General features: G+C 41.2%; 1 protein-coding gene across 5 annotated transcripts in view; it reads right to left on the reverse strand.

Annotated features, from left to right (window-relative positions):
- Positions 1-2186: 2186 nt before the first annotated feature.
- gramd1a (GRAM domain containing 1A) overlaps positions 2187-20681 on the reverse strand; it is a 31644-nt gene continuing 13149 nt past the window's right edge. For 3 of the 5 annotated variants that reach the window (XM_078790652.1, XM_078790653.1, XM_058052826.2), the window contains 14 exons: positions 17864-17959; positions 17585-17665; positions 17392-17510; positions 13802-14090; positions 12410-12563; positions 12132-12278; positions 10463-10584; positions 10179-10321; positions 9879-9982; positions 9571-9795; positions 9404-9488; positions 5416-5523; positions 5207-5327; positions 2187-3608 (listed from right to left, as the gene is read on the reverse strand). In XM_078790652.1, the coding sequence (XP_078646778.1) occupies positions 3504-3608; positions 5207-5327; positions 5416-5523; positions 9404-9488; positions 9571-9795; positions 9879-9982; positions 10179-10321; positions 10463-10584; positions 12132-12278; positions 12410-12563; positions 13802-14090; positions 17392-17510; positions 17585-17665; positions 17864-17959 (1899 nt within the window). In that variant the 3' untranslated portion in view covers positions 2187-3503. The remainder of the gene's footprint in view (positions 3609-5206; positions 5328-5415; positions 5524-9403; positions 9489-9570; positions 9796-9878; positions 9983-10178; positions 10322-10462; positions 10585-12131; positions 12279-12409; positions 12564-13801; positions 14091-17391; positions 17511-17584; positions 17666-17863; positions 17960-20681) is intronic. The other 2 variants (XM_058052827.2, XM_058052828.2) reach the window with 2 other exon arrangements.

Genomic DNA, 20681 nt, shown 5'->3' on the forward strand with positions numbered 1-20681 from the left:
ACAACATAAATTTGCTTTAAACTAACTTCTAAATATTTTAAATCTATAAATGTTAGTTTATAGTTATACTACTAATTAATAATAGTACTAAATTTTTAATAATAGTACTAAATTTTTTCTTCTTCAAACATGCAGCCTTTCATCTGTGTAAAATCTATTAAATGTTTTGATTTAATAGAATTCTACAATAGAAAAATGGGGGTAAAATCTACTATAGCAACACCAAATATTCTGTTTTTTATTCTTTTGCTATTCTTATTTTAAATCTATACAGTCTATGTATTTTTTAAGACTACAAATTGGCTTTTTAAAATTTAAATATTATTTAAAGGATATCCATGGTGATGGCTGTCGACAAAAATTAGGTGAGGGCTAATTATACATGTGGTGCATGTGTCACCTTGTAGCTGAACCCCCCCCCAAAACACACACACACACACACACACACACACACAGTGTCTTCGTAGAAACTAAGGGCTGAGACAAATAGCTGTCAATCAAAATCAAATAAACTGCCGTGGACGGACGAGAGCGCCACACACATAAATAACATGCCAGTGGAAACCAAAAGAGCCTTCATGCGAATCTCCAATTTTTATAGGAAATTATATTTCATTTATTTGATAAATGACCACTAGTGTCCACTAGAGGGCAGCCGAGCACTGCCTTTGCATCGTCAATTTTCCACGATGATGACTGCCATCTCTTAATGTTTGTCCAGTTCGTGTTTGTCTTGAGTGAAGTTTACGCAAATAAAAATGACTTTAATGTTGACTAATAAAAATCACTAGTGAAGAAAACCAAAAAGCTCACTGCCTGTCTGCTTGTGTTCATTTTCACATAAACGTATGTGCAAGACACACAAATAAACTTGTCATGCTAACATCAAATTGTCTCGTCTATACCTACATACATTTTTGTGTGAAGCATTATGCTGCCCCTGGTGGCTGAAGGGAGTAAGCACACCTTTTTGTTATCGGTCGTAAAAAATTGTATTAGGTATTTATGTGAAAAGTGTTTGAAAAGCTAAAAAGGTACGACTTTTAACATTAAAGCACTGTAGACACCCATATAGTCACATTTAAACTCCTATTGTTGTTTTACACCACAATGCTAAACTTTTATGCTGCCACGACCGCGAGCTAACATAACAAGCTAACCAGTTAGCATCGAATTCTAAGAAGCCAAACACTTACCACTCTATCATGTCGGACAGGCCGTGGTCACGCAGTGTTGAGGTAATGTCTCAATGTTTTATGTAGTTCCTGCCGCCCAGTGACCAGAATAAACTATTATATATCATAAACTATCAAATAAAATATCACTGGCATTTCAATGTTTGTCTAATAATAATTAGGAGTGCAACGATTCATTTGTGACATCCATTTCTATTTCTATGATTCAACAACATCGAACTGTGTTTGGCAAGGTTTTCATTTGAGACTGCATATATCGCTTTAATATTGTATAAAAAAGTAATCTCACCATTAAATCGATACTTGGAAATATAGCATAGGATTTAAGCACGATTTGATCGATTTAACTAGGGTACTCGTAATTAGAGTACTGAATCGTTTCGGGTCGTATCGTTCTAAATGACCCACAAATCGTTACACCCCTACTAATAGTAAACCAATATTAATGAAAGGTATGAAGTTATTTTCATGAAATTCTTAGTTTACCAATTTTTTTAATTCTTAATTTTTACATGTTTAAACCCTTGAAATGATTGTCTCAATATTATTTTTTTTATTTGATGTGCACTTTTGGCAATATTTTCTTAAAGGGGACCTAATATGCTTTTTCCAGTTTTCTGACCTATAAATTTAGTTAGAATGTTGTATTGTTGTGTTAAACCATGCCAAAGTTTCAGATAATGAGGTTTGCAAATTTGGAAGTGAACTTATTTTCATGAAATTATTAGTTTACAATTTTTTAGATAAACGCTTTAAACCATTGAAATGACTGTCTCAATAAGATTATTTTTCTTTTAAAGAAATTAGGTTAATTTTTGATTTGACATATTTAATTTCATTCAAATACTTGATGCCTTTAAGACATTCTTCAAATGATTCTCTCCAAATGAAGACATATTTATTAATGCCAGCTTATTTTGCTTTAATTTACTTGACAGTTTACCCATTTTATCTTTATTATATATATATATATATATATATATAATCCATATTTAACATTGACACCTTGAAGAAATTCTTGACACAATTGCCTAACCAAGTAAAGACGATATTAACAAAAGCTCATCTTTAATATGAATGTATTTGACTGAATTATATATATTTTTATTTAAGCAATTTTATACATATTTATTTGAATTTCTTAAAAGTGTTTCTCCAATATTCAACATATTTAATAGCTAAATAATATTAGAATGTGATGGTCAAATGCTATTCAACACATACACATGGACACACACTCAAAAGACTTCTTTCTGTTTTGGATTTTTTTTTGTTTCCCCATTTCTCTCCGTGTGCACAATCACATGTTCACAGTACATTCTGGACTCTGCCCCCCTCCCTCCGAATTTGCTTCACAGTCTTGGCCCCTTCCCCCTGAATAAATAATACAACATGGTATTGTCGTGTGCGGCCGCCGTGCACAGCAGGGCCAAAACGAGTGGGAAGGCAGGAGGAAGTGAAGGAGTGAGGAGTGGGCGTGGCCAAGCAACATGTGTAGGTGGGTGGGTGGTGGAAATGCAAAGATAGAAAAAGAATTGAGTTTTTTTTCTTAAAAAAAAAAACAGAGAGAGAGAAAAAAAATCACAAACAGAATGAAAAGAGATTCCCTTCTTTCCCTCCTCCCCCACAGAATTTCCGGTTGGTCCTTCAAGATTGGCAAACGATGATCCCGCTCAGGTCAAATGCCAAAAATAGGAAAATGTAACATCTGAAATGTAACATGGACTCCTTGTCATCACACACACACACACACACACACACACACACACACACACACACACACACACACACACATACACAGATAATAATTCTTCTTCTACTATTCTACTATGAAACATTCTAGAAGAATGACTACCGTCGTTATTGCCGCTAGCAGAAATGGTCCTCCAGTAGCTCCGCCTCCTCGTCCGACAGCATCAGAGCAGGACATGAGGTCAAGGTTCAAATAAATACTTGTGACTGGTCCAACTACAGCAACCTTCCTCTTCTTCATTATATTAAAAAAAACAGCCTTGGGAGGAGGGAGAGGAGCGTCTTCAAGATTTACAACCAATGCTCTCCGCAGCGGTAGGGAGGGGGGGGGGATTTCTGTGACGTGGGTTCTTGCTTGGATGGGGGGCGCCCCACTGTGACCCCGTTCCCCTATCCAAATTATTGCTGATTGACCACTTGTGTGTGGTTTCAAGTCAAACAGGTGAGGGTGCTTGTGGGTAATGTAGTCTTGTTCTTCTGTCGGGCTGGAGCACACACAACCCCCGCTGCAGGTGAGTAGAGGGATGGTGAGTGGGCGTGACGGTACTCAGGTACTCAGGCGTCCACCAGTGTCTCTGTGATTGGGTCAGAGTCAGGGGTGTCCTGTTGGACTCCCGGGACTACGATGCCTTGGTGCAGTTTCTCAAGCGATTGCTTCATCTGGGTGGAAGAAGTTTGGATCACATTGAAATGTTGCGGCTTTTGATGACATCACAAAAGGAAAAACAAACACAAAAAGGCTTTGCTACATATCTAAAGCTCCCAGAAGTTGCGCAATTTGGAATTCAACGTTTCTTAAAAAATTCTTAAAATGCAGCCCGGAGCTCTGCCAACTACGGAGATGTAAGTTTAAACATTTGGTTTTTCTTCGGCCAATATGCTGACCTAGCAGGATGTCAAAATGTAATGTTAGCACTTTAGCATGACAAAGCTATGCTAGTGTTGCTAACATTTTTTAAAGATTTTTAAAAATTGGCTCAAGACCCACTTATTTAATTTATCTTTTAACTCTTGCTCCTAGTATACTCTTTTTAGTTTTTTTTAAACTTTTGAACTTGACTTTTATCTAATGATTATTTTATACCCTATACCAGGGGTCTCAAACATGCGGCCCGCGGGCCAAATGTGGCCCGCAGGACACTATTTGAGGCCCCCGCCTTGATATGAAAGTTTAATGTTAGTGCGGCCCGCGCAATTTTGATATGGATGCTATATGGTATCATGTACCCAGAAAAAATTATTACATTTGATTAATGTTCATGTTAAAGGTTAAATAACTGTTAATAGTTATCCTCCCTATCCGTGTGGAAGTGGTAAGTTTTTGGATATTTAAGTTTAAAGGAAATAACTTGGAGGCTACCGTTTAGGTCGCTAGCTCTCTAGTTTGCGAGTTAGCATGTGTCTCAAGACCCTGCAGTTGCGCAATATGTTATAAATAAAAAGAGTATAAATGTGACTATAGTCGTGTTTTGTCATGTCTACAGGGCTCTAATAATGCTTTGTTCATTTTAATCTGAAAAAAATAATTTGTCTACCCACCAACTATATGTGGTTTCTTAAGTTTTTATTATTTGCCATTTTATTATTATATTTATTTATTACTGATTGATTGATTTTCTTTATTCTTTATTTATCACCTTATTTTGTGTAGTGAAAATTAAAATTCAGATATTTGAGAACAGTGGAATGTTTTATCAGAGCTTTTCTTGCAGAAAATTGGAACCAAAGCGAAGTTTTTTAAAATTTTTTGGAAAACCTGATGCGGCCCAGTCTCACCCAGACCTGAGCTCCAGTGGCCCTCAAGTAAATTGAGACCCCTGCCCTATACCTTTTGTTTTGGATCTTTTGTTTTTATAGTTTTACGCATGCTTATTTTAGTTTTTATTAATGATCTTATATATTCCACTTTTATGTTTTATGTTTATTTCTATATATACTTTCTATATTCTTATTTTATGTTTTTATGTTTCTTATCCCATATAGCCGGTGTTTCCTCAGTGGGGGGCTCTCTGCGCTGGGGGCTGTCCTCGGTTGGGGGCTGGGGTGTCTCCTCTCATGGCGCTTACCGACTGGGGTGGCTGGGAGCTCTGTGGCGGTGCCCCACTGCAGTGGATGCATGTGTCTTGTTGTTGTCTCTCTTTTTAAACATGTAAAGCACTTTGTGCTACATTCTATGTATGAAAAGTGCTCTACAAATAAAGTTTGATTGATTGATTTGTGTCCTCCTGCATGCCCAAGTGATACCACACAACACGTACCTGGTCGAGAAGAGCCACAGACGACTGCAGAATCTGCTGCCACTTGCTGAGCTGCGCCTGGTGGAACTGCCTCTGAAGCTGCAGCACCTGAGCCCACTCCCCCGCCGTCTGTGGCAAAGGACTGAGAGAGGGGAGTGGAGATGGGGTGGCGGTTAAATTCGCGTCACGGCCACCATTTTGGAAGGGGGGGGGGCTAATGGAGTGCTCACCTGTCTGTTAGCGAGTAGGAGTGCCAGGTCTCCAGTGTGTGAGCCGCTCGCTCCAGAGCATAGAGCTTGTAAAAGAGCAGCATGTTGAGCGCCACCAGCACCACCAGACTGACAAGGACGAGAAACACACACACACATGCGGTGAAATGCTTGGCAACATTTTTCATAATATAAACACCAAGCGCCACCTTTCCACCAAGCAGTCCGTCCTCGCTACGAAAACAGTGTGATGACACACACAAAAAATTATAGCATACAGTAGATGTCATCTTCTAATTTGCACAAGTATCCATGAAGCATGTGTGTGCAATTTTTCAAAAAGCAAATAAACTTTCTTCTGTTGCTTATTTTTTTGATGGCACAAGATGGAAAAAGCCACTTTCACTTTTGGTTCCGGTATGCCCAATACTAGAAGTATGTCGTCTACATCCTTCCGCTTGGCAATATCATCCGTCGACATGGCCTCAATTTCCACAGCTACGCCGATGATATTCAACTATACATTCCTACCACCTCCATCTACTCCAACATCCACCCCACCCTCACCAGACCTCTCCCCAACTGGGGAGACTGAGCCTTCTCCATCGCTGCCCCCACCCTCTAGAACTCTTTGCCCCATTCACTCCGTGCTTGCCCTGACCTTCCCAGTTTCAAAAAACAACTAAAAACCCACCTCTTTAAATCTGTTTTTAATGTCTAACTTTTTATACCTGACTGCTGTGCCCCGCCCCGCTTTTACTCGTGTTTTAACTGTGCATTAACCAATGAATGTTGTATTTTAATGTATCTCTTACTCCGTTTACTTGCTTTTATTCTCCATTTTCTGTAAAGTGTCTGAGTATTTTGAAAAGCGCTATACAAATAAAATGTATTATTATTAGTATCGGCAACCAATATCAACATAAAAATGTGCTATCAGTATTGGGATCTTCCCTTTAATGACTATATCTCTATAGGAGAAAGCTATTTAGAAAACTATACTTAGAAATCCAAGTAAACAACAAAGCTCACAAAATAAACTCACAGGATAGAAATTGCGGGCGCGTTAATATTCCACATGGCATTCTTACTTATGGTGTCTTAAAGTCACAAAGCAACTTAATATATAGATAACAACAGCCATATATGTAGAGAATGCATCGATCACAGAGCGTAAATATGACAACGTCACCACCATATTGGATGTGCCTTTCTATAAAGTAATTTAACCCATTCACACACGCACTAATCAATATTACAATACAATATATACAAAATATGAAATGTGATGGTTCAGTTATTTATTCCTCCCCCTTCTGTCATTGTTTGCATGCTATCCTCATTAAAATATGAAAACCTATAAATGTTTGGGTGGTTTTAGTTAAAGCAGACACTGTTTTGTCATCCGTGTGATTGATTTTGACAAAGATCAGATCACATTTGATGGTGATTTTATGCAGGGGGGGGCACAAAATATTAAATGTGATGGTTCAGTTTCTTATTCCTTCCCCTTCTGTCATTGTTTGCATGCTATCCTCATTAAAATATGAAAACCTATAAATGTTTGGGTGGTTTTAGTTAAAGCAGACACTGTTTTTTCATCTGTGTGATTTTGACAAAGATCAGATCACATTTGATGGTGATTTTATGCAGAAATGTGAGAAATTCCAAAAGGTTCCTTTTTCATACCACTGTAAATCAAGGCACAAGGAACGCCAATGTTTTCTTGTATAGAATGTAATATATGAATAATCTGTCAGAGATGGGTGGAGTCGCAAACACAAATAACTACTGTTATTTTACAACAATTTTACTCATGTTACACATATCAGTATCAGTTGATAGCTGAATCTACTTTATTCCCATAATATTCTAACACTTTCCCCAACCTCATTGCCCAAAAATGACAACTTTATTCTGTTGTTGGTTCCTCACAATATTAGCACATGAAAAATGATTTCTTTAATACTTCCACTCATTGAACAACTTATTTAGTTCATTCTCATAAAATTGTGACTTTATTTTCCGAAAATTATAAGTTTTTTTTTTGTCCAAATTCTGCTGTTTTTTCCCCCTCCCAAGTATTTCAACATTCGTCTTGTTAATTGCCTTCTCGTAATTATGACTTTATTCCCATATTATTTTATATATTATTATTGACGTCATTTTTGTTTTCTTGTTAAATAGCTAGGCGGCACGGCGGTCGAGTGGTTAGCGCGCAGACCTCACAGCTAGGAGACCAGGGTTCAATTCCACCCTCAGCCATCTCTGTGTGGAGTTTGCATGTTCTCCCCGTGCATGCGTGGGTTTTCTCCGGGTACTCCGGTTTCCTACCACATTCCAAAAACATGCTAGGTTAAATGGCCACTCCAAATTGTCCATAGGTATGAATGTGAGTGTGAATGGTTGTTTGTCTATATGTGCCCTGTGATTGGCTGGCCACCAGTCCAGGGTGTACCCCGCCTCTCGCCCGAAGACAGCTGGGATAGGCTCCAGCACCCCCGCGACCCTCGTGAGGAAAAAGCGGTAGAAAATGAATGAATGTTCAATAGCTGTGGGCCACAACTGCCCCCCGGGCCACACTGTGGACACCCCTGTTTTATCTGGAGAGGGATCACACCGCATCACTCGCTTGCTAAATACTTGCTAAATGTAGCGACAAAGTGGCTAAAAAATGTTCAGGAGAACCCTGGAACTCTCCCTTGGGCAACTATGTGAGGAAATTAGCTAAACTAAAGAACTTGGTGGAAAGCAGACTTGTTTTGTGTGATGACTGACAGATCAGAAGCACATGAGGGTGAGGCACATCACTGTGGGGCTTTGTTACAGGAAATATCAAAGTGGACTGTGTGAATTCTCTGTCCAATTAGCGACACTTAACAAGATCTTTCCTGTAAGAAAGCGGCGCTTGTCCTGGTGATTGGAGTGTGTGCGACTGTGTGTGAGAAAGTAGAAGCCTGTCGAACAGTACCTGATACAGATCCTGCACACCCGGAGAAAGGCAGAGAGTGTTGCAAAAGGAGAGAGAACATAGCGAGAAAGGCATCATGAGGCTGCCTGTATGCAAAGCATCCCACCGTGTCAGAACTAGGGCAGTCCACAGGCAGACAACACACAATCAATAAACTGATTTTTTTTATCAAATTAACTCAGTAAATCTAATTTGGACCTATTTCTGCAAATCCAACTGCAAATGGTACTAAAAAATTATGATAGTTTATTACAATATACCAAAATAACACGATTTGGCATCGTGGTGGGATTTTATTAAACAAACAAAAGAAATCAATAAAAATGCACCCTGGTTATGTTCAATGTTTTGTATAAACCTTTGGAGATACATGCTTTTATTACTGCATTATAATATAATAATTTGTGGGTTTGTGTGGCATCTTACATACTATTATTACATATTCTGCAATGTATTAAATGTTTGACTTAAAAATATAATAACAGTATTAATACAAATGTGGATTTCTCTCGCGCGCTCGCACACTCTCACTCTCGCGCTCTCACTCTCGCGCTCTCACTCTCGCGCTCTCACTCTCGCGCTCTCACACTCACTCGCTCTCACACTCACTCGCTCTCACACTCACTCGCTCTCACACTCACTCGCTCTCACACTCACTCGCTCACTCTCACTCGCCAAAAAATGGCTCATAGTCTTCTCAGAGTTAACGCCCCTGGCCACTATTTGAGGAAATACAGCAACAGCCATTCAAAAAAGGAAGTTCTGTTCCTCCATCGAAGTTTTATAAATTCTATTATCCAAAAAGCAGAGAAAGAGCATTCTCTTTGTGATGTGCTTATTATGCTTTGAAAAAATTAATCACTCCTGAGGACATACGACGGGTGCACTTAAAATGACATCCTTTGTTTTATCATCTGGATTTAGAAGACATGAGGGTGAATAAGACAACAGCCTTATTCAGTGAGTGTGCTGCAAAATGGAAAAGCAAAAAGAAGAAACTAAGCTAAGGACAGCCGGGGGCAGTAAGAAGCAACTTACATGAAGCTGACGATGAGTAGGATAGTGGAGATACTGTTCTGTGCTCCAGCACGTGCACGCTCTCCAAGCTTCATGTACTCAGCACCTAAAAATAAAATAGACTTTTTTTGAATGAAAGGTTTGAAATAATGCACATAAAAGTGAAAGCATCATGCTGGCTCACTGACCGGCTTCCCTGCGGTCGCGGTCCTCTCCGACTCCCCTGTCCCCTCGGTCGGCGGCACCCGCGCCTCCATCCCTGTCTCGCTCTCCCTGCCGGCGGGAGCAGGTTCGTTTCCGTCGGCGCATGGCCGGTGGGGTCTTGGCAGTGTCGGCGGCGCTCGCAGCATTGCCAGTGGTGACCACGGACACTTCGGACTGCAGCAGCGTCTCCAGCTTGCACACCTCGCTCTCTGCCAGCGGAACATTCCGGGTTTGGTCGTGTGCTGTGGGGGCGCTTGTTTTCTCCAAGCCTTCTCCTCAGCGTGTGACTCACCCATGTGCCGGTAGTACTCCTCAATGCCGCTCCATGTGTTCTTCTCAATTAGCGCTTTGACCAAACTCCACGGCTGCTTCCTGTAGCAGATGTCTGAGGACACTCTGGAAGAAGGAGCAGGTGATGTTTAGAACGTTCCAGAAGGTTGCTTTGTTTTCAGCTGTGGAGCTAAATGAGTGTCGCTGTGTGCTGCAACCAAGCTGATTATGATTAACTAATTCATTAAATATGATTATGAATAATGGTTAGCGGAAAGTCACTTATCACGGACAAATCTAGAACATGGGAAAACAAAAGCACCTGAGCCGACTCTTATGCTTGCTGATGGCGGTGAGGCAGTATCTGTGCACGGTATAAAAGTAATCCTGGTACGGGATACCCGAAGTGATGACCTCCGAGTCCACCACGTAGCACTCGCCCTGAGTGCTGCTCTTGTGTAACGTCTAGGCGCGGAAGACAGCATGTTAGCGAGACATGATAACTGTTGCCATGGAAACACTACTTAATCTTGACTGATACAAAAAAGGCCTGCTGATAAACCATTTTGATGCGGTGGTGATTCGAGACATCGTTCATGTGCTCACCTGTGTCTCCACCACAGGGGCGGTCTTGGGGCCGAGAGGGTTGTTGAGGGCGATGGTGTAGCTCAGCACCCGGCTGGTGTTCCCGTTGCTGGCGTCCTGCTGCCACTCGCCCACCGTCAGTTCTGGATGTGGCGGTGCACAAGGGTCAGCGTCAGAGATTTTGTGAAAGCAAAAGAAGAAGAATCAGAATGAAATCTTGAAAAGCGACAGGAGAGTTTGTGCACGAAAAGAAGAAAGGAACAATCATTGAAAAGGGAACGCTGAGGAAAAAGTGGGTTAGGCCACCCTCCATCAAAAACAAAACCATCAAAAACAAAACAAAGGAACACCCCAATTAGAGCAACACAATGTTCCCAAGCCGGCCGACTGGCCCCAACGGGGACACCCACAGGCCAAATCCACTGGGTGGCCTCAGCATTGACAGAAAGAACCTCAGGACAGATAGAACACTGACCTGATCACAAACATGATGCAATGCAGGAAGGTTAACAGGGCTGAACATAACGATGTACCGATGGCCCGGGGCAAGTTAAAACCAAATTTGGGCAAGTAAATCCAATCAGTGATATTCCCGTCGGGCAAGTGCACTTTGGCATGCCATACTGCCAAGAGTTTTTTTAAAAGCGGTTCTTGTTGGGTGTTGGTAAAACACGGACTGCGTAATTCCGGTGGTAATTTGCAAACCAATCCTTGCAAATCTTGAAATGGACCAATCAGAATCGCGTTTTACCCACACCCGTTCTTGTTGGCGATCAACCAATCAGCGATGGTTTGACTCGGAAAACATCTATCATGGCGTCCCTGCCAACATGGTCTAATTCTTCAACAACTTGTGAAGGAAAAGAGCAAAGAGTGATGAACCAGTGCCTCCTAAACAAGTATTTTATTAGCGGCAGCAAATCAAATGATGGCACAGGTGAGTCAATCACATTGCTGTGACAATTTGAAGTGATCACAATGAAACACCACCGATTAGATCCAATACCAAGTGCTGATTTTGCACAAGCTACAAAATCTAGCGCTTCCATTTCTCGGTGTATTTTTCTCACCTTTGCTTCACAAATTATTGTTTGACCATTGCGCATTTTTTTCTGGATTCAAAACACTTTACTAGTACACAAATGTGTCTATTCAATAATGTTTCATTGTGATGCACAACTTATAAATATCACTGCTTACTACGACTACCATGTGTAAGGTAGTATGGCATGCCATGTTAACATACATCTCCACAATTTTTCAGACATTCCTCCAAATACAATGCGTCAGTACTGTTATCTGATGAATTATCAGCATATATTGATATATGATATCATTATGGAAGTCTTTTCATTTTACATGGGGCAAGTTGGGGCAAGTTGTTCTCACCTTAAGGATTCCCCATGGGCAAGTCATTTTTGTTTTTAATGTTAGAGCCCTGGTTAATCGAGTGTGACATACTCATTAGGGCCACATGGTGCTCGAGTGTTACTCTTCCTGATTCACTTGCACGAGTTCAAAGCGTAACGTCCTTAATGAAGGAAGGTTACACGTTACCTCCACAAAGGAGGTTAGGTGTCCACTTGTTTTTGTGCAACTTTCCCCAACCTATATTCTTTATAATGGCCTCAGGGACAAATAAGAGCTCTGCAAGTGCCTTGATGGCGTGTGTGTGTGTGTGTATGTGTACCGGTGAAGTGTCGCTGGGAGAAGAGGTGCTGGATGAAGTGTGTGTCGGCAGAGAATAGCAGGTCGTGCAGCTTGTCCACACTCATTCGCACGGCAGCGTTGATATGCAGCCGCCCGTTCAGGTTGGCGCAGAACGACTCCACCTCACCTGAGGGTGTTGGGGACAGGACAAGTTTGTAAGAAAGTTCCCCTCTTGGCTTCTTGTGCGACAACGACCATGGACAACAGGACAAGAGGTTTTGTAAGAAAGTCATTTCAGACCTTTCTTCTCACACTCACTCTCTTCCTGTGTGTCAGATGAGTTGCTCGGGTCAGTGGGTAGGTCCTCGTCGTTGGTGATGTCCAGTGACGACAGGTTACCCAGGCTGGTGTTTGGCAAGGGCAGCATGTGATTGGCTGATTCAGACAGGCTGTCCCCGCCCTCCTCGAGGTTCTGATGCAGAGGCGAGAGAGGAAACATCAGCCCACAGTCATACGACATTTACGGGGGAACGCACATCAACGTGAACCCGGCAGCACACTGCGTTCCATTTATTCAACCTAGTGTGTCGAGTGTCTGCTTTTAACTCTGCATGCACGGAACGAGGCTGCAGAGAGAAACCCACAAAACACAAATACCTATTTGTTACACACTGCTCTCATTGTGCTTTAGTTAGATAACACTGTTAATAAGTCATTTACTTACCAGCGTATTTATACTCTATTTGAGCAGACCATTTCCTACTATGGTGGGGGAGTTTATTTACTAACTGTAGAGAGTAGCAGACTGCTATTTGTGGCTCCTAGTACAATAGGTGGTGCTTTGCCACCTTTTAGTGCAGGGGTCTCAAACTCAATTTACTTGGGGGCCACTGGAGCTAGGGTCTGGGCGAGGCTGGGCCGCATCAGGTTTTCCAAAAAAAAAAAAAAAAAAAAACGCATTTATTAAAAACAGAAAAATGAAAAAACTTTGCTTTGGTTTCGATTTTCTCCAAGAAAAGCTCTGATAAAACATTCCACTGTTCTCAAATATCTTACTTTTTATTTTTCTACACAAAATAAGATGAAAAATAAATAAACAAATCAAGAATAAAGAAAATCAATCACAGTAATAAATAAATATAATAATAATAATAAGACACCAAATAATAAAAACTTAAGAAACCACATATAGTTGGTGGGCAGACAAATTTTTTTTTCAGATTAAAATTAACAAAGCATTATTAGAGCCCTGTAGACAAAACACGACTATAGTCACATTTATACTTTTTTTATTTACAACATATTGCGCAACTGCAGGGTCGTGAGACACATGCTAACTCGCAAACTAGAGAGCTAGCGACCTAAACGGTAGCCTTCAAGTTATTTCCTTTAAACTTAAATCGCCAAAAACTTACCACTTCCACACGGATAGGGAGGGTAACTATTAACAGTTATTTAACCTTTAACATGAACATTAATCAAACGTAATAATTTTTTCTGGGTACATGATACCATACAGCATCCAAATCATTAAACTTTCATATCAAGGCGGGGGCCTCAAACTAGTGTCCTGCGGGCCACGTGTTTGAGACCCCTGTTTTAGTGCCTTAATACTGGACCCACTTTCCAAATTAAGCAAGCTGGTGGCAAACTGCCAGCAAGGCTCTGTCCATGTGGCATACTAGGTGTAATTTAAAAAAAAAAACTCACAGAGGAGGCGGAGGCGTTGGTAGGAGCAGCTGCGGCCGGAAGCAAGCCGACGGAGCTGGGTGGGCTGTGATCCGCAGGGTCCAAGCTGAGCCTGTGGCTCGATGAAGTGGGCAACTCAATGGGCAAGCAGGAGGCCGCAGACGGAGGAGACGAGCCGACCGCGGCGGTGGCAGAGGGGGAGCTGGCCTGACTGCAGGACACCAGCGGAGGAGGGGAGCTGCCCGAAGAGGTAACGGACACCGAGCTCAAGTCTAGAAGATCAGTGACAGACACAGACTCTTCCCCTGGCCTGGTAGGACAGAGACAGGGGATGTGAATGAACAGACACAGCAGGAGCATCGCACCATCAAACATTACTAGTAAGAAAGTGTATTGATGCAAATGTTTTTTCAATGTTGTATTCTTGGGTTAAACAACGCCAAAGTTTCACATAACAAGGTTTGTGCATTTGCAAGTGAGCCCTGAAAAAAGTTTGGGATGGCTGAAAGCGCTCGGTTTCAGGAGGCGTGGTAAAACTGCCCCTTTGTGATGTCACAGAGTGGCACTTCCTTACATGGGCGTTAGGGTGCATCAAAAAACACAATTATTGAATTTTGATATGGCTGGGTACTAAACGTGTTCCAATATATGTAGAAACAACACGTACAAAATATTTTTCCAATACATGATTATTTAGGGGTGCCACCATACATCTGTTTTTGTGGAATAAAGTGGTGAACAGTTCAATGGTCGCCATGGAGATTTGAGGTCAGCAAAGAATGCAGCTCAAGAACTCTCAGGTGATCTTTATGTTTTTTGTTGGTATTTATACTCCTATTACATATTACTAGCAAATTTGCGGTTTTGTCTTTGTAATTTGAATGATTTGTAGTCATATTTATAGGTATTTAGTGCTCATTGCCTCTACTGTAGCTAACATTAGCTAGCTACAGTTTGCTAATGACAGCTGGCTAATAGCTGAGCAAGCATAACATCAACAACAGTAATATAGAGTAGACAGTATTGCTGATGCCTCATATTTATTGAGAGTGGTACTGTAGTTCTACATAATGTGATAAACACTTGTCCATTTATTATTTTAGGCTGTGCCGCCTTCTGAGCTCCACCGCAACAACGGCGCCTCTGACAAAGTGTGTCTGACAATGAGCACTATCCCTCGGGAAGACAAGGTTGCCACAGGTCCGGCTTCTCTTGAGCTCCACCGCACCAGCAGTGCTACGTTACCACTCTTTGAGTTCATACACGCAAGTCAGCGGTCTCCAACCTGTAGCTCATGAGCTGCTAGTAGCTCCTAAACACAATTAGCTCTCCAGACTTTAGAGTCTCCAGACAAGACTTTATTCATTTATGAAGAATGTACAAAAACCAAAGCAGGTCTTTCCATAAGAAATAATGCAAATCGTATTTGGGATGAGTTTCTCAGCACTTGCAACTTTTTTATTGCCCCCATGGTGGCTTATTTTGCAGCCATAGTTAAAATAAAATATGATTCAACACCTTATCCAAGTAGGGTGCACACTGTGCTTATTATGAGGCAGAAAGAAGACAGAAACCAAGTTGTTCATCCATGACTGGAATCTGTCTACAGCAGGGGTGAGCAAACTACGGCCAGGGGGCAGCATGCGGCCTACCAGGCATTTGAATCCGGCCCCCCAGTTGCTTTCTAAGTATTTCAATTTTTAACATACAAGCTGGCAACATGACTTGCAAGTCGGATGTCTTATTCAGTAAAAAAAAAATGTAAAATTTAATTCCGTAATTTGATCTGATGTTTAAAGTGCTCCTGAAAAAAAGACTTGAGAACATACAGCTGATTGGTATGACACTTTTACAGATAAATAATTCAATGCAGAATGTTAGAATTGTAAACATAAAATAGAATGTGTGAAATATATATATTCTGGCCCCCCCGGGACAATTTTGTTAACTGAACGCAAGTCACAAGTCAAAAGGTTTGCCCACCTGTGGTCTCGAAGAATAATTTCTTTACATAGACTGAGGACACCAATACGTAGACGTGTTGTTCGGCAGAATGATAACAGACAGCGTACAAAAACAGACATATTTTGCAATAATCTTCAAATCGTACAACAGAGTTTCCACTGTATATATGAAGCGCTATTTCCTATTTCAGGGCTCAGCATTCACACCCTCACATACTGTGGATTTCTTTCTCTCTAAATAATGCTTTTTTATGGTCACTTAAATAAGGATCGACTGATACATCGGCCGATATTTGCGTGTTTGCCTTGTAACGGTATCGGCCGATACGCGCGTGGGTTCGCCGATGTATTTTTCCACCGCATGATTTACAGTCAGGCAGAGGACCCCGCAACACACATAGTCGCGGTACCCCGCCCCCACTGTTGAATCACATCAAGAGCGCGTTTTCACAAGTAATAGAGTTAGCTTGCTTTTAACACTTTACTAAGCCTATCACATTTCACTGGGTGATCGCTAGGCATAACAGTTTAAGTCACGGTGTGACAACAAGAAAGCCCAAAAACATCACATACCAACACAACAGACGAATAAAAGCACTCTCACTAGTTGAGCAGAACAAGAACGAATGACTATGCAACTTTAAATGCGTGTCGTGTTATGTGTGTGCGCTCTGTCCAAGGAGCAGGAGCAGCCGTGTCTGCTTATGAGAGGTCTTTATCGTGCACAACACCAACTTTAATGATGAGAGAAATGTTTTATACATCGTACTAAATTTTGTCAGTGTGATGTGTTTGTGTGTGTGGAGGCGAGGGGGGGTGCGCGTCACGCTGCGGAAGAGCAGTCACATCGACGCTAGATAAATTTAAATTACGACAGAAATGTTTTGCACATGGTTGAATATTTATTCCTTTTAAAGTTGATAATGCCGTTTAAATGTGTGTTTAAGAAAGCTGAATCCTACTGTGTTCAGTGTTTACATTTCAATAAATATTTGTTTAAACATGAGACCTGGAATATTTGTTATTATGGTCATTTTTTCATGTAAAATGAGGGATCAAAAGCAGTATCGGCCACAAATATCGGCCCAAGCAAAATCGGCCATCGGCTAAGGGTGATGGAAAAAAATCAGTATCGGCCCCAAAAAAAACATATCAGTCGATCCCTCGTGTTTACATTTCAATAAACATTTGTTTAAACATGAGACCCGTAATATTTATTATCATGGTCATTTTTTCATGTAAATTGAGAGATCGAAAGCAGTATCGGCCACAAATATTGGCCCAAGCAAAATCGGCCATCGGCTAAGGGTGATGGAAAAAAATCGGTATCGCATTGGCCCCAAAAAAACATATCGGTCGATCCCTACACTTAAACAGGATGTGGTTTGATGGTGCTATCTGCAGGGGAAAAGGGCTGCAGCAGAGCTCTGACAAGACACAATAACAACGTGTAACTGTAACCGCACTCAGCACAATCAAATATACTTCATGGGATTTGGAATTTGCCGGGAACTGGGTGTGTCCATTATTTGTGAGCATCTACTGTTGGTTGCGAAAGTGTACCAAATGAAGTGATCTGTGCCATACAGCACTTGGAAAGGTGGAAAGGCGGCTTTGCAATGGAGGTTCAGAGAGTGCAGCACTCACAGGAGGCCGTTCATGTGCTCAGCCGTCGGGGAAACGTAGTCGTCATCTTCACTGGTGAGGCCGAGCTCAGTGCCGTAACACTGGTGTACGATGTGCCACAACTCCTTGGGGGACATGGACTGCACCAAGCAGAGGGGTCAAACGTGCAGTATTTGCATGTTGGACAAGCTGTTTTACAACGTGGATGTCATACCTTGTCCATCAGTGCGTTCTGCCACAGGCGGAAGATCATCATGAAGCTGCGATCCCGCGCACCGAATGATGTGAAAAAGTGCTGAGAATTCCAACGCAGCAACAAGGAAGGCAGGAAAAAGGTGACAGACACTGTTAACAAATGTTTTGCAGCCAATGGAGATACAGCGGAGTCAGCTGATTTCATACTGCCTACACCAAGTACGAGATTGGCGAAGTGTGTGTCTATGTGTGTGTGTGCACAGCATAGCAAGAAATGTGCAATGTGCTCCCGGCTGACCTTCTCATTGTCTGTGCTGATCTGGATGGCATTCGGAATGAGCTTGGCTGTCTTCTCCTTGGTCATAGAGGTCACGTCTTTCAGCAGGATAGTGATCTGCAAAGACCAGCACACACCAATGCAACTGCTTTTCATTCACATGGTCTTATTGCTTGATGCCTTTTGGCCTCTTTTTGAATTTCCTGTGCACAATTTCAAATAAAGATATCAGAGCGCTCTGCTCTGGATTGCTGAATCAGCAGAAAGTGCATGCAATAAAGTAGGAGTAGGGCTGCCATTGTGGTAAGCAACTGACCTGTACGGGGCCAGGTGCACCGGAATCCAATCCACTTTATTTATATAGCACATTTCATAAACACTTGCTAAATGTACCGCAAAAAAGGTCAGTAAGGATAATGTTCGCCTACAGAGAACATACTAACTCCTTATTTCTAAAATCACAAATACTTCAACTTGCTGATATAGTTCATCTTCAAACAGCTAAAATAATGCATAAGGCTAAAAATAAGCAATTAGCTAAAAATGTCATCCAATACTTCTCTACAAGAGAGGAAAAATATGATCTCAGGGAAGAAGTACATTTGAAACACTTCTATGCTAGGACTGCGTTATGCTAGCCATAGCATTTCAGTATGTGGAATCAAACTATGGAATGGATTGGACAGTCATGATGTGCTATATATATCACTATATTGACACTTACTATGGTACACATTATGGCACTGGATGCTCACATCACCTCCTACTTCGGTACGAGGTGCATTATTAAAAAAAAAACAAAAAAAAAACCTCAAACTGTATTATGGAAAGCAGGAAGTGAACAAATGTAACAGTTTGATTGTAAAAGTACCAGATGGAGTGGTAGGATATAATAAGCTTTGCTTCTTCCTACTCCTTTTGGACATGTAGAACTGGGAACTGATTATGGGATGCACTCAATTGTAATCTGATGCATGTTCAAATGAAATAAAACCATTACCATTACCTTTCCAAAATGCTCCATGGTCAGGGTACAATGTATTGGCATGCACTAAACGGTGTGTGAGATGAAGTTGTGCACAGTCCATACACTTTGACAAGATTAATGTTATTTACTGAATGACGAATGTCCTCAAAATGAGGACCTTGACTACCAAATGTGTGTAATCGGGGTGAGAATCTCAGCACTGAGGACGATTCGATACACATCTCGATGCACTGCCAGCAATACGATACTTTAAAGATACATAGAATTTTGTGGCGATACGATGCGATATTCATTTAGTTCAAATCAATGCAATCTGATACAATATGGTGCAATTTCTTGCGATATGATGCAATTCAACATGGTGCAAACAAACAAAGGGAAAAAATGGAATTCAAAATGGATTTGGCTTTATTCCTAATAGGCATTTCGCAGTAAATTCAACTAAAGTGCTGGTTGTCTTTTTTACTATGCGCCACTTCTGGCTAATTCTTTTTGCCATCTTAAAACAGCAACGACTTTTCCTCACACTTTCACATTGGCTATGTAATTACAATAGCAGTGGTTCAGTGGTGGAGTAAAACAATTAAACAATAATTACTGTTGTAAAAAATACAGTACCAGCAACAGCAAATTTAAAGTGACACTTTCAAGATGTGTAATCAATGTTTGTTTATATTGCTGTCTGCTAAACATACTGCTAATATGAATGCACTAGGAGGTAGGCTAATACAGTAGTGTAAAACAACTTATACCCTTTTAAAATTGTTTCCAAATTCAGGAAGAAACCAACTGCTCTGCTATTCTAATCTCACCCGCGGAGGTGGCGGTAGACTTGTCCGTGTTGTGGTGTCCCCTTTTAAAGGGGGTCTTGCATGTTATTCGTGCTGCCATTGTACGGCTTCTTAATGCGGTATTCTTTGCAAATGACAGACGTTTTGTCGAGCTTTCCGCCGTTCTTTGCGAATCCATAGTGTTTCCAAATATACCATTTAAATGTTGCGGGTGGGTTGAATATAGAAACCTCCTTGCTGCTGCTGTGCGAACATCCATGCTGTTTTATTAGTAATTGTACGTGCCTCACGGCTTCTGTCCGTATTCAATACAAAATGCGGAATAATGATGGTGCATTCATTGCACCTGGGGAACAGCATATGGGGTGAAGTTGAACATTAATAAAACGGCGCTGGCATCGGATTTTACCGATACCAACAAACGCACCGAGATGAATCTCGATTTCACGTCAATTACATCCATACCCGGTGAATGAGCCGATGCACTTGCATCGCGCACATGCGAATCGATGTATCAATTATTTTCCACACCCTTAGTGTGCAAGTGTAAGAATCCATTACACTGAGCAAATATGACCTCCATATTGTAATCTCTCGCCACTTTGTGATTCAAATTTCACGGCTTCACTTTATCACGAATTGGTATGATATGGTATTTTTCATTTGTTTCAGACATGCATAACAAGTTACATAAAGGAACATCAAACGGTTACATTTAAACCAGTGATTTTCAACCTTTTTTTGAGCCAGGGCACGTTTTTTACATTGGAAAAATCTTGTGGCATACCACTAACCAAAAATGTTCCAAAATGTCACCACGACCTCACACGTGCATCAATAAGTCTATGGGAGGAACAAGGTAGGTGTTGCCACACGGACCAATATTACATTGCTCTGCCAGTCTTTACACCACAGACACTCCACAGTAGCCACGTTTTTCTCTTTCCGAATGACCTTTGAGAAACAATGGTATCCATGGAAAGGAATATTCCAATCTCTTGTCTACATGCGCCGTGAAAATCAAACAGAATGGTCAATAGGGCATGCCCAGTAAAACGTA

The sequence above is a fragment of the Doryrhamphus excisus genome, linkage group LG5 (genome assembly GCF_037039965.1).
Source record: "Doryrhamphus excisus strain RoL-2023G ecotype Guam linkage group LG5, RoL_Dexc_Guam_v1.1, whole genome shotgun sequence".
NCBI classification, from domain to species: Eukaryota; Metazoa; Chordata; class Actinopteri; order Syngnathiformes; family Syngnathidae; genus Doryrhamphus; species Doryrhamphus excisus.